Raw genomic sequence first — 12,558 nt, 5'->3', positions numbered from 1 at the left:
CACACAAAATTCAAGCTTTCGCAACAAACTGTTGCCTCATCAGGAAAGAGGGAAGGAGAGGGAAAGACGAAAGGATGTGGGTTTTAAGGGAGAAGGTAAGGAGTCATTCCAATCCCGGGAGCGGAAAGACTTACCTTAGGGGGAAAAAAGGACGGGTATACACTCGCGCGCGCGCGCACACACACACACACACACACACACACACACACACACACACACACATCCATCCACACATATACAGACACAAGCAGACATATACAGAGGCAAAGAGTTTGGGCAAAGATGTCAGTCGAGGCGGAAGTGAAGAGGCAAAGATGATGTTGAATGACAGGTGAGGTATGAGTGGCGGCAAATTGAAATTAGCGGAGATTGAGGCCTGGTGGGTAATGGGAAGAGAGGATATATTGAAGAGCAAGTTCCCATCTCCGGAGTTCGGATAGGTTGGTGTTGGTGGGAAGTATCCAGATAACCCGGACGGTGTAACACTGTGCCAAGATGTGCTGGCCGTGCACCAAGGCATGTTTAGCCACAGGGTGATCCTCATTACCAACAAACACTGTCTGCCTGTGTCCATTCATGCGAATGGACAGTTTGTTGCTGGTCATTCCCACATAGAATGCATCACAGTGTAGGCAGGTCAGTTGGTAAATCACGTGGGTGCTTTCACACGTGGCTCTGCCTTTGATCGTGTACACCTTCCGGATTACAGGACTGGAGTAGGTGGTGGTGGGAGGGTGCATGGGACAGGTTTTACACCGGGGACGGTTACAAGGATAGGAGCCAGAGGGTAGGGAAGGTGGTTTGGGGATTTCATAGGGATGAACTAACAGGTTACGAAGGTTAGGTGGACGGCGGAAAGACACTCTTGGTGGAGTGGGGAGGATTTCATGAAGGATGGATCTCATTTCACATTTATTATTATTATTATTATTATTATTGTTATTGTTGTTGTTGATGATGATGATGATGTTTTTGTTATTATGCTGTTTGCTACAATCGGCTGTTCTACATTTGCAATGAAATTTTACCACAACTTTGATGTGTCTCCTGTACCTGAATGAAATTATTTGGATATGTACATTATGAAACTAATAAACCGTAATTCACTTTAGTACACCACTGAGTCACAAATTAAACTGTGTCACCCTATCTGTGTAGCACAGCCATAAATATACTTAATCATTAGAATTGTAAGAACAAATGTCAAAGTTTTTTGCCAGTGCATAAGATTTAGACAATCACTTTGTGGCCAAATCAAGATAATCACTAGTGGTAATTTATTTGTTCATTAATACTGTCTGCCATCCTTTCTCACAAAACTAACAGCTGTGTCACTCAATTATTGGCAGGTGACAAACTGAAGCAAATGCCAAGCCTGAAAGCTCAATGCAGATCTCAGTAATGGAGTCACAGCTCACTAACACATCACACTCCGAGATGAAAATGAAATACATCTGTCATCCATCTCCTGGTGGATATTGGGATAACAGGTGTTACTATCTGACAAACTCAGCATTGCCCTGGCATCCATTTTTCAAATTTTCTGCTAGAAACTTATAGTTACTGTATACTGAGCATGAATGCCTCAAGCATCTACAATGTGATTTTATTAAAGTCTTTATGGCAATGCTTCTTCGTAGCTCTACAGACAGCTATTGTTTTTGCCTTCAACTCTTTGTGCTTCACAGTTAAAAGCCGTCAAAAGTGATGCCGGGTGTTGGCAATTTTCTTAAGTTGGCTCAACTGTAGGAGTGTCTTACCAGCAAAGAACACACGTATTAAAACTTCATGCATGATGCGGCACTTTTTTCATAGAATGCTGAATGTACCTACAAAATTGTATCTTTTTATGACACATTGATCAGGAGATAAGATGTGATAAACAATGAGTTGCATGAAAAACTACCACATTTGTCCATGGTGTTTTAATTTATTGCTTCTATGCTAGTAACTCTATTCACAACACATTTCACAGACAGTATGGTGTCATATCTATTGAAGTATGTCTCGTAGAATGACATATTTGTGTAGATACATTCAGCAGCATATGTGTATACTGTCTTTGAAATGTGTTTTGAATAGAGTTACTAGCATAGAAGCAATAAATTAAAACACCATGGACAAATGTGGTAGTTTTTCATGCAACTCATTGTTTATCACATCTTATCTCCTGATAAATGTGTCGTAAAAAGATACAATTTTGTAGGTACATTCAGCATTGTATGCGGATATTGTCTGCAAAATGTGTTGTGAATTGAGTTAGCAGTGAAGAAGTGATTAAATTTAAGCATCATGCATAACGTAGCAGTTTTTCACACATCTCAGTGTTTATGACATATTACCTCCTGAATTACGTGTGGTATAGTGATATAAATTTGGAGGTGCATTTAGCTGCATATGTGAATAATGTACCGTATTTACTCGAATCTAAGCCACATTTTTTTTCCAGTTTTTGTAATCCAAAAAACTGCCTGCGGCTTAGAATCAAGTGCAAAATAACAGGAAGTTCTGAAAAATGTTGGTAGGTGCCGCCACAACTAACTTCTGCCATCAAATATATGTACCGCTACACAGGCATGCTTTGCACGCACAAAGACATACTGGCGCCAAAACCTCTGCGTCAGTAAATAAATTAAAAGAAAAGGTAGAAGAATGTAAACATTATGCCATGTATTCATTCGTGTTTGCTGCTATCTCATTTATATCCTGTCTGCCTAATAAACTATGAAACAAGAGTGAGACAACAGCAAACGTGGAAGAATATACTTATCATGTCATGTTTATAGTCTTATGCTGAATAGTGATACAGTCAGAAATGAAGCACAGCAACTGACTAGATTTTTAAGTCTAAGATGAATCTAATTTCTGTGCAGACTTAAGAGGTGTCTGCAAAGATTTTCAAACAGAGAAAATATTTTCGCTGAACACTCGTTCAGAACATCATCTATCATACGCAGTCTATTATTTGGTTCTTGTTGATCATTATCAAAGAGAGCAGCAGTGTAAGTAACAACAAATAACAGTCCCTTGGCACTGTTTCGCTTATGAGATAATTTCTTTCTTTTGTTTTTATTGTAAGCAGCAGAAGAGCGCACGAAAGCAAGCCATGCTGCGAGTGGCGACAGGCCGTAAACACATGACACAGTACAGTAATGCATTTTCAGGTTAGAGTGACGTAAACACCTATAACAAAGAGAACGGCACTTATCAGATCAAAGCAAAATAAGCAATTGAATCAAACCAGACGAAGCACCTGAAAAAGGAAGGGTTCCCGTATAAATACGAATGGAGCACCTGACACATAGCAATGGCAAATTGGTAAAGCTCAAGTGTTAAGCTTACGACTCGAACCAAACTACTGTAGCTGTATCTTCATCCATTCGACCTAAATTGTGACTCATGTTGGAATGGACCAACTTTTTTTCGATTTGGAGATGCGGTTTAAAACTTTTCTCTCCCCTTAAATTTCGAGTCTCAAATTTCAGGTGCGGCTTAGATTGGGGAAATTTTTTTTTCCTTGATTTCGAGTCTCATTTTTCAGGTGCGGCTTAGATTCAAGTGTGGCTTAGATTCGAGTAAATACGGTATACAAAATTTTTTGCAAGTAAAGTTACTAGCACAGAAGTAACACATTTGAATGTCATGCATGATGTGGCATTTCTTCATGCATCTCAGTATTTTATGACGTCATATCTCTTGATCTGTGGTGAGTAAATGGTTCTTACCCCACAGTGACTTTTGCCTGTCAGTAAGTGATATATGTACCAAGTCTGGATGAAACTGGTCAAGTTGTTTAGCAGAAAACGTGGGACACACACTATGTACGACTCTGGTCGATCGTGTTGACCTCGGGGATTGCTACCATACTTTTTGTAGAGGATCCACACATAATGGCATCTGCAGAACATATTATTGCCTGTGGTGCACAAAGTAGCAACACATCTACACCACAAACAATAAGGTATTTTGCAGATGCTGATGTTTTGTGGATCTTCTAGAAAACGATGGCGTCAATTTCTGAGATTGACGTGATGACGTAGAGTAATACAGCGGCCTGGAGATGGCGCACTGTTATACCAAAACTGGTTGTGTACAAATAAAAGCTTTAAGGCTGATGGCGTTACCATTACTACACATAAAAAATGAAATAATGTGAGTAAAGAGGCGTAGCACCAGGAAAAATATCCTCGATCTACGAGTTACTATGAAAGACAGCCCACAACAAAACACGTATTGACGAGAGAAGTGACCAGCACCGGTGCTCGCCTTATAACATTATTTGTTTATGATTCATTTAAATTTTTATAGTTTTTTTTTTTTTTGCTTTAAAATTTTCACACATTGATACTATATTTTCTGTAGGTATAAAGTGTACTATACTGGAGTTTGAAGTTCTTTGCATGGTATGTGAGTAATGTATGTAAAGTACTATACAAATTGTTTATTACATTAAATAATTTTCTAATGACATTTTGTAGTTAAAAATATTTGTCTCTGTAAATTATTCATATTGATGTAAATTTGACAGCTTAAGAAATGGTCATGCGTAGGAACAATGTAAGAAATAGGTGTTACGTAAAAGCCAGTGTGCTGTCGTTGGAAACGAAAGTGGCTCTGGGGAGTGGAAAAGGTTGCAAGGGCGAATTGGCACGTGTAACACCTCGGTTCAATTTACAGTGATAAAAGCTATAGAAAGAATAATTTAAAATTAAGAATAGAATTTTTAGAGGGGAAAATAGTGTAGAATCGCAGTTCAGTAATTACAGATCAAAATTATAGTATATCAACAAGTAGTTAAACATCTAAGTACAGCAAAGCCACGGAAGCTCCGTCACGGAGAAGGCAGTGACGTTAAACTCTTGTGATGAAAAACCTATAAAAAGGCCTGATTGTCATTATTGCCACCTTTTCTCCTTGATTGTTTCGTTAAAGGGGAGGGAACCTGTGTCAATCAGCGAGACAATAATTAGATTGGACTTTATCGTGGTAAGATTCACGATAAACTGTTAGAATATTACGGAGATTAAAAGTGATGTAGTGTACGATCTCTGACTGTTGGTAGCAACGAAGTATTAAGGGGATTTTAGGACTTTAGTGCTAGATTGGAACTTTACAGCATATAGACGACAGAAACTCAAATTATCTGCTGATATGAATGAATTCAGAGGTACCGGTATTCAGATATTAACACTTTTGAAAGTGTCGTGTGCCGTCAGTTGTGAATCTGGATGTAGAGCGTGTGCATATCGGCATTTATGGACTACTTAGATTCCTCCAGGCTAGGAACCTTTTAAATAGACCATCGTCCATCACCATCTTTATCCTTGAATATAGAGTGAAAGTGAAATACATTTACCTAGTACTAATCAGTGAAGGTTTTACGGAACCAATGCTATTCAGCAGTAAGTCAGCACCATCTACCAGAAAGCATAGGCATTAACTAACACGCTAACTGAAGTGAACGTTTACGTGTTTTACGGACTGCTTAATATGAACTTTTGTGACTCTTTGAAGTCCCCACTCCCTCCAAAAGGTGGCGCAGGCTGTCTTAATCATAAAATGGGAGAGTTTTAGCCAGGCAAATTACTAAATAACGTGATATTTACAAGACTCGCAGTAATAGCAAAACACATGGCTCGCACCTCAACGGAGAGTCGTCGCTGTTATGTCGGGATGTAAAGCCGGAAAACCTACCGACAATACGTATCTGTGAGCAGACGTCGACGGGGAGTACCTAAAAAGGGAACCACAAGAGAGTTGGGGATGCTTCACACGCTACCTAGAGCAAGTGCAGGAAGTAAGTCACACAGTTTGTAGGCAGCAGTAACTGAGGCAACACCTTTGTGGAGCAGGTGAAGCTTTGTCTGCAAATTTGCACAAAAATGCCTCAGATGAAGACTGCAAATGGCTTACGGCATTCCTGTGAGTTGTTGGGCTACTGTATGTAAAATTGAATGATGCCAAGAAGAGACATTGAGCCCATACAGCAGGCAGTACTGTGGATAGTGTAACCACCATAACTGTTTGCCACACCCAAACCTACACCCACCAGATACGATTTTTTACTTTTGTTCAGCATGAATCATTAATTTAAACTGTGTCTTAATAATCATTCTTGAATAATATTCTTCTCGGGTGTGCAGCCAGTTCGTAACGTCTTCATGACACAATATTTCCGAGGTCCAATTGGCTGCCATCTTCAGGTGAGAGTGCTGGTACACGATCTCACCAGAACTGACTTCTCAGCGCAAGCGGCGGCCCCTATACGAGGTGCATTCAAGTTCTAAGGCCTCCGATTTTTTATCTCCGGACTGGAAAGAGATAGAAACATGCGCATTGTTTTAAAATGAGGCGGCGTCCATTGTCAATACGTCCCAGAGATGGCAGCACCGTACGACAGATGGAATTTTACCGCCAGCGGCGAGAATGAGAACTGTTTTAAATACTTAAAATAGTGACGTTTTCCTTACTTGAACAGCGTGCAATCATTCGTTTTCTGAATTTGCGTGGTGTGAAACCAATTGAAATTCATCGACAGTTGAAGGAGACATGTGGTGATGGAGTTATGGATGTGTCGAAAGTGCGTTCGTGGGTGCGACAGTTTAATGAAGGCAGAACGTCGTGTGACAACAAACCGAAACAACCTCGGGCTCGCACAAGCCGGTCTGACGACATGATCGAGAAAGTGGAGAGAATTGTTTTGGGGGATCGCCGAATGACTGTTGAACAGATCGCCTCCAGAGTTGGCATTTCTGTGGGTTCTGTGCACACAATCCTGCATGACGACCTGAAAATGCGAAAAGTGTCATCCAGGTGGGTGCCAAGAATGCTGACGGACGACCACACGGCTGCCTGTGTGGCACGTTGCCAAGCAATGTTGACGCGCAACGACAGCACGAACGGGACTTTCTTTTCGTCGGTTGTGACAATGGATGAGACGTAGATGCCATTTTTCAATCCAGAAACAAAGCGCCAGTCAGCTCAATGGAAGCACACAGATTCACCGCCACCAAAAAAATTTGGGTAACTGCCAGTGCTGAAAAAATGATGGTGTCCATGTTCTGGGACAGCGAGGGTCGTAATCCTTGCCCATTGCATTCCAAAGGGCACTATGGTAACAGGTGCATCCTACGAAAATGTTTTGAAGAAGAAATTCCTTCCTGCACTGCAACAAAAACGTCCGGGAAGGGCTCCGCGTGTGCTGTTTCACCGAGACAACGCACCCGCACATCGAGCTAACGTTACGCAACAGTTTCTTCGTGATAACAACTTTGAAGTGATTCCTCATGCTCCCTACTCACCTGACCTGGCTCCTAGTGACTTTTGGCTTTTTCCAACAATGAAAGACACTCTCCATGGCCGCACATTCACCAGCCGTGTTGCTATTGCGTCAGCGATTTTCCAGTGGTCAAAACGGACTCCTAAAGAAGCCTTCGCCGCTGCCATGGAATCATGGCGTCAGCGTTGTGAAAAATGTGTACGACTGCAGGGCGATTACGTCGAGAAGTAACGCCAGTTTCATCGATTTTGGGTGAGTAGTTAATTAGAAAAGAAATCGGAGGCCTTAGAACTTGAATGCACTTCGTATAGGCCGCAGAAGGCCCACAACGCGTGCGCGAGAAGGTGCCGTAACTGCCCTCTAGCGCAAGTAAACATACCGCGCCGCCAGTGGTGGAAACAGGCGAAATAGAGATATCACTATCAAAAATTAAAAATTTAAAAATTTTATTCCAACGATCAAAACACAGACTGTTGTTTTTTAATGTCTGATAACACCGGTTCCAAGTCTTACTTAAAAGATAACCCTTGTCTCTATTAATAAGATTATCAGATAAACAAATCTCCATGGATTCTTTTAAAACACAGTCCCAATAGCGAGATGCACGGGCAACCATTTGTGTCTCGTCATACAGAATTCTGTGTCCCTCGGTGATACAATGCTCTGCCACAGCAGTTTTCTCAGGTTGAAGCAACCGTGTGTGCCGCTGGTGATCAAAATATCAGTCCTGAATGGTCCGGATTGTCTGACCAATATAAGCCTTCCCACAGTGGCAAGGGATCTTGTACACACCGGGCTTCCTCAAACGCAAGTCATCTTTAACAGAGCCAAGAAGCACTCTAATCTTGGCTGGTGGACGAAAAATACTTTTGATATGATATCTTTTCAGAATTCTTCCTATCTTCGAGGAAATGCTCCCAGCAAAAGGCAGAAAAGCCACCGATTTGCAGGTATCTTCTGGTGGTTCAGGCGATGGTCCAAACTGGAAAGCACGACGGATCTGTTTATCTGTATAGACATTCTGCTTGAACACAACCTTAAGATGGGTTTGAGGAAGCCCGGTGTGTACAAGATCCCTTGCCACTGTGGGAAGACTTATATTGGTCAGACAATCCGGACCATTCAGGACCGATGTTTTGAGCACTAGCGGCACACACGGTTGCTTCAACCTGAGAAAACTGCTGTGGCAGAGCATTGTATCACCGAGGGACACAGAATTCTGTATGACGAGACACAAATGGTTGCCCGTGCATCTCGCTATTGGGACTGTGTTTTAAAAGAATCCATGGAGATTTGTTTATCTGATAATCTTATTAATAGAGACAAGGGTTATCTTTTAAGTAAGACTTGGAACCGGTGTTATCAGACATTAAAAAACAACAGTCTGTGTTTCGATTGTCGGAATAAAATTTTTAAATTTTTAATTTTTGATAGCGATATCTCTATTGCGGTATGTTTACTTGCGCTAGGGGGCAGTTACGGCACCTTCTCGCGCACGCATTGTGGGCCTTCTGCGGCCTATATAGGGGCCGCCGCTTGCACTGAGAAGTCAGTTCTGGCGAGATCGTGAACCAGCACTCTCACCTGAAGATGGCGGCCAATTGGACCGCGGAAATATTGTGTCATGAAGATGTTATGATCCGGCTACACACCCGAGAAGAATATTATCAATTATTACACCAGGAAAGCCTTCGTAGTTGCGTCATTCTTGAACCTTAAAGAAATTGGCTCACCCTGTTATTTCATCCTAATCATACGTCTATATAGGGTTCCATCCTGGTGTTTGATTAATCCGAGTATCCCAGACTTATGAAGTGCCACATTAATATAAAGAGGCACCGTTTAAATTGTTTTTGTGGTTTCTTAACTATTGCGAAGTGTTACAGTAAAAGTTTCTTAATGTAAAATTCAGAGTGAAGCCAAATTACTAGAATCTTTTAAATGAATATACAGGATTAGTTCAAATAGTAATAGCTCCTGAAAGTAAATTCCAGTATGAAAAAGGTTTTCTTGAAGTGAAATATTCAGTATAAAAAGTATCAGCTTTAGTATCTAAGTATTTTAGTATTTAAGTTAGCTTTTCTAAAGCCCCCTCCCCCTCCACCCTCGCCTAATTTTTTTTAGCTTCCTTGAAGTTATCTACTGGGCTTTTTCGCTTTTAAAAATGTATTGTATAATGGTGTAGTCCAACACTGTTTACCTGGAGTAACATTTATTTGAAGCAGCAGCTTAAAGAGTAGCAAGAAAGTAGGCAAAATTCAAACTTCTGCTTTTCCAATACTCCACTGTTTCATTGCCTGGATAGGCTGGTAACCATTAGTATATGTTTTAAACCACTAAATGAACTTGGAACTGAGCTGTTCAAGCTTCAGTATAATATCATTCATACTGTGTTTGTATCTAACCGCTGGGTAAGATCTTAGGAAAAGAATTGAATAGTCTGATTTACTTTGCCTTTAGACACAACACACAGTCAAATCCTGTAAAAAGGATAACTCTATTGATTAGCTTTTTCTACTAACAGGACTGCCCTCCCATAGAGAACTTTATTTGGAAACTAAATTAAATTTTTGTAAGGCGGTTATACGAGGGTCACTCCAAAAGAAATGCACACTATTTTTGTAAAAATACAGTTTTCATTCTGCATGTGTGAAAGTTTTACAGCGTGTAGATACATCCTTCCCGCTTGTTTTCAAACTTAGTTCAACCTGTTCCCGTGAGTGGTGCCATCACAGCACGTCTTCATGATGGCTGCTACACTTGACGATCGTCAGAAGCACGTGCTGTCATAAAATTCCTGTGCTGTGAAAACGAGACAGTCGGAAACATCCACAAGAGGTTGAAAAAGGTGTACGGAGATGCTGTTGTCGATCACAGTACAGTTAGTCAGTGGGCAAGCAGGTTACGTGACGAAAGCAGGCACGGCAATATTGAGGATTGTCCTCGCAGCGGCAGGCCTCGTACTGCACACACTCCAGACAATGTGCAGAGAGTTAACGAATTGGTGACTGCTGACAGATGCATCGCAGTGAACGAATTGTCATGCTACGTTGGGATAGGGGAAGGAAGTGTTTGCAGAATACTGAAAGTGCTGGCATTAAAAAAGGTTTGTGCCAGATGGGTTCCCAGGATGTTGACAGTGGCTCACAAAGAAATAAGAAAAACAGTATGCAGCAAACTTTTGGAACAGTACGAGAATGGTGGAGATGAATTTCTTGGAAGAACTGTGACAGGTGATGAAACATGGCTCCACCATTTTTCACCATAGATGAAGAGGCAATCGGTGGAGTAGCCTCATGCAAATTCACCCAAGACAAAAAATTCAAAACGACACCTTCTGCTGGAAAAGTTATGGCTACGGTGTTTTTCGATTCCGAAGGACTCTCGCTTGTGGACATTGTGCCAAGTGGAACCACCATAAACTCTGTTGCATATGTGACGACACTGAAGAAACTTCGAGCTCGACTGAGTCGTGTTCGACCACATCGGCAAAAGCAGGGTGTTTTGCTGTTGCACGACAATGCACGGCCACATGTCAGTCAAAAAAACCATGGAAGCGATCACAAAACTCTGATGGACAACACTGAAACACCCGCCTTACAGTCCTGACCTGGTTCCATGTGACTATCATCTCTTTGGGAAACTGAAAGACTCTCTTTGTGGAACAAGGTTTGAAGATGATGACTCCCTTGTGCACGTTGCCAAACAGTGGCTCCAACAGGTTGGCCCAGAATTTTACCATGCGGGTACACAGGCACTGGTTCCAAGATGGCGTAACGCAGTTGAGAGGGATGTAAATTATGTGGAGAAATGAAAATATTGTCCATAAAGGATGTATCTACACACTGTAAAACTTTAAAAACATGTAGAATAAAAGATGGATTTAAAAATTTTTTTTTTAGTGACTCTCGTACACGGCTTTTCCTGTGACAGGACTATTTGTTCTGTTGGGGTATAGTATACATGACAACATAGAGACAGGAGTTTTCTGTTATTTAGGTAAAAACATACTAAATTACAATGGTAATGTGGTAGGGTTGTAGCCTCACCTTGAGCTGGCGGCCCTCGCCCAGCTTCCAGCCGAGGTCTGCGAGCGGCATCGAGCCCGTCATGCTGCAGAAGGGCAGCAGCGGCTGCCGGTTCGACAGGTACGCCCCCTCCTCCCACCACTGCTCCAGCTGCGACACGTGCAACTCGTTATCACTCTGGGCGATAGTATTTACACACATTATACTTATATGTCAATGAAACAAAGCATTACAACCACTGCAAACCGTGGCAAGGAAAGAATATAAGTGGATCAGAGGTGCACTGCGAACCATTCTAACACCACTGGCCGCAAATGATGAAATCCACCAACATAAGTGAATTTGAAAAGTATTAACTGTATGAAACTGTGTGTTCCTGAGACAAAGTCTCAGATTTACCTTACAATAATGAACATAATCCACAGCAAATAATTAAAATTTGTACCGAGTCTGGGATTCAAACCCAGGTCCTCTGCTCACTAGGTGGATGTGCTAACCACTGCACCACCCTAGAACTGCAGCTAACACAGCTGCACAGTTTATGCTACCATGGGTCCCTCCATAATACAAAATCCAGTTTGTGCTCTTCAGCCTGTATTCATAATTGTAAGATAAAGCTGCTCACCTACATGGGGAGAAATGGTCATCATGACAAAATAAGAGAAATCAGAGATCAAACAAAGATTTAACTGCTCATGTCTCCTGTGTGCTGTTCGAGAGTGGAGCGGTAGAGAAATAGCTTTACGGTAGTTTGACGAACACTCTGCCGGGCACTTAATTGTGAACTGCAGAGTAACCGCGTAGGTGAAGATGTCATATGTCTCTGCAATATATACTACGTGGTCAAAAACATACGTTTTTCATATTAGGTGCACTGTGCTACCATCTACTACCAGGTAGTCATTAGATGTCATGAGGGAGCAGCATAGGGCGCTCTGCAGAATTCAAGTCAGGTGATTGGGTGTCACTTGTGTCATACGTCTGTACACGAGATTTCCACACTCCTAAACATCCCTAGGTCCACTGTTTCCGGTGTGATAGTAAAGTGGAAATGTGAAGGGACACGTACAGCACAAAAGCATACAGGCCGACCTCGTCTGTTGACTGACAGAGACGCCAACAGTTTAAGAGGGTCGTAATGTGTAATAGGCAGACATCTATCCAGACCATCACACAGGAATTCCAAACTTCATCAGGATCCACCGCAAGTCTATGAGAGTTAGGTCGGAGGTGAGATAACTCGGATTTCAT

The 12,558-nt window shown here is 41.7% G+C and overlaps 1 protein-coding gene across 3 annotated transcripts in view; it reads right to left on the bottom strand.

The window, feature by feature from the left end:
* LOC126213328 (peroxisomal carnitine O-octanoyltransferase) overlaps nucleotides 1-12,558 on the bottom strand; it is a 313,022-nt gene that overhangs the window by 242,678 nt on the left and 57,786 nt on the right. For all 3 annotated transcript variants that reach the window (XM_049941018.1, XM_049941019.1, XM_049941020.1), the window contains one exon: nucleotides 11,329-11,457. In XM_049941018.1, the coding sequence (XP_049796975.1) occupies nucleotides 11,329-11,457 (129 nt within the window). The remainder of the gene's footprint in view (nucleotides 1-11,328; nucleotides 11,458-12,558) is intronic.

Source organism: Schistocerca nitens, chromosome 11 (genome assembly GCF_023898315.1).
Source record: "Schistocerca nitens isolate TAMUIC-IGC-003100 chromosome 11, iqSchNite1.1, whole genome shotgun sequence".
Taxonomy (NCBI): domain Eukaryota; kingdom Metazoa; phylum Arthropoda; class Insecta; order Orthoptera; family Acrididae; genus Schistocerca; species Schistocerca nitens.
Note: the sequence above shows the minus strand (reverse complement) of the source record. Positions and strands in the feature narration are given on the sequence as shown.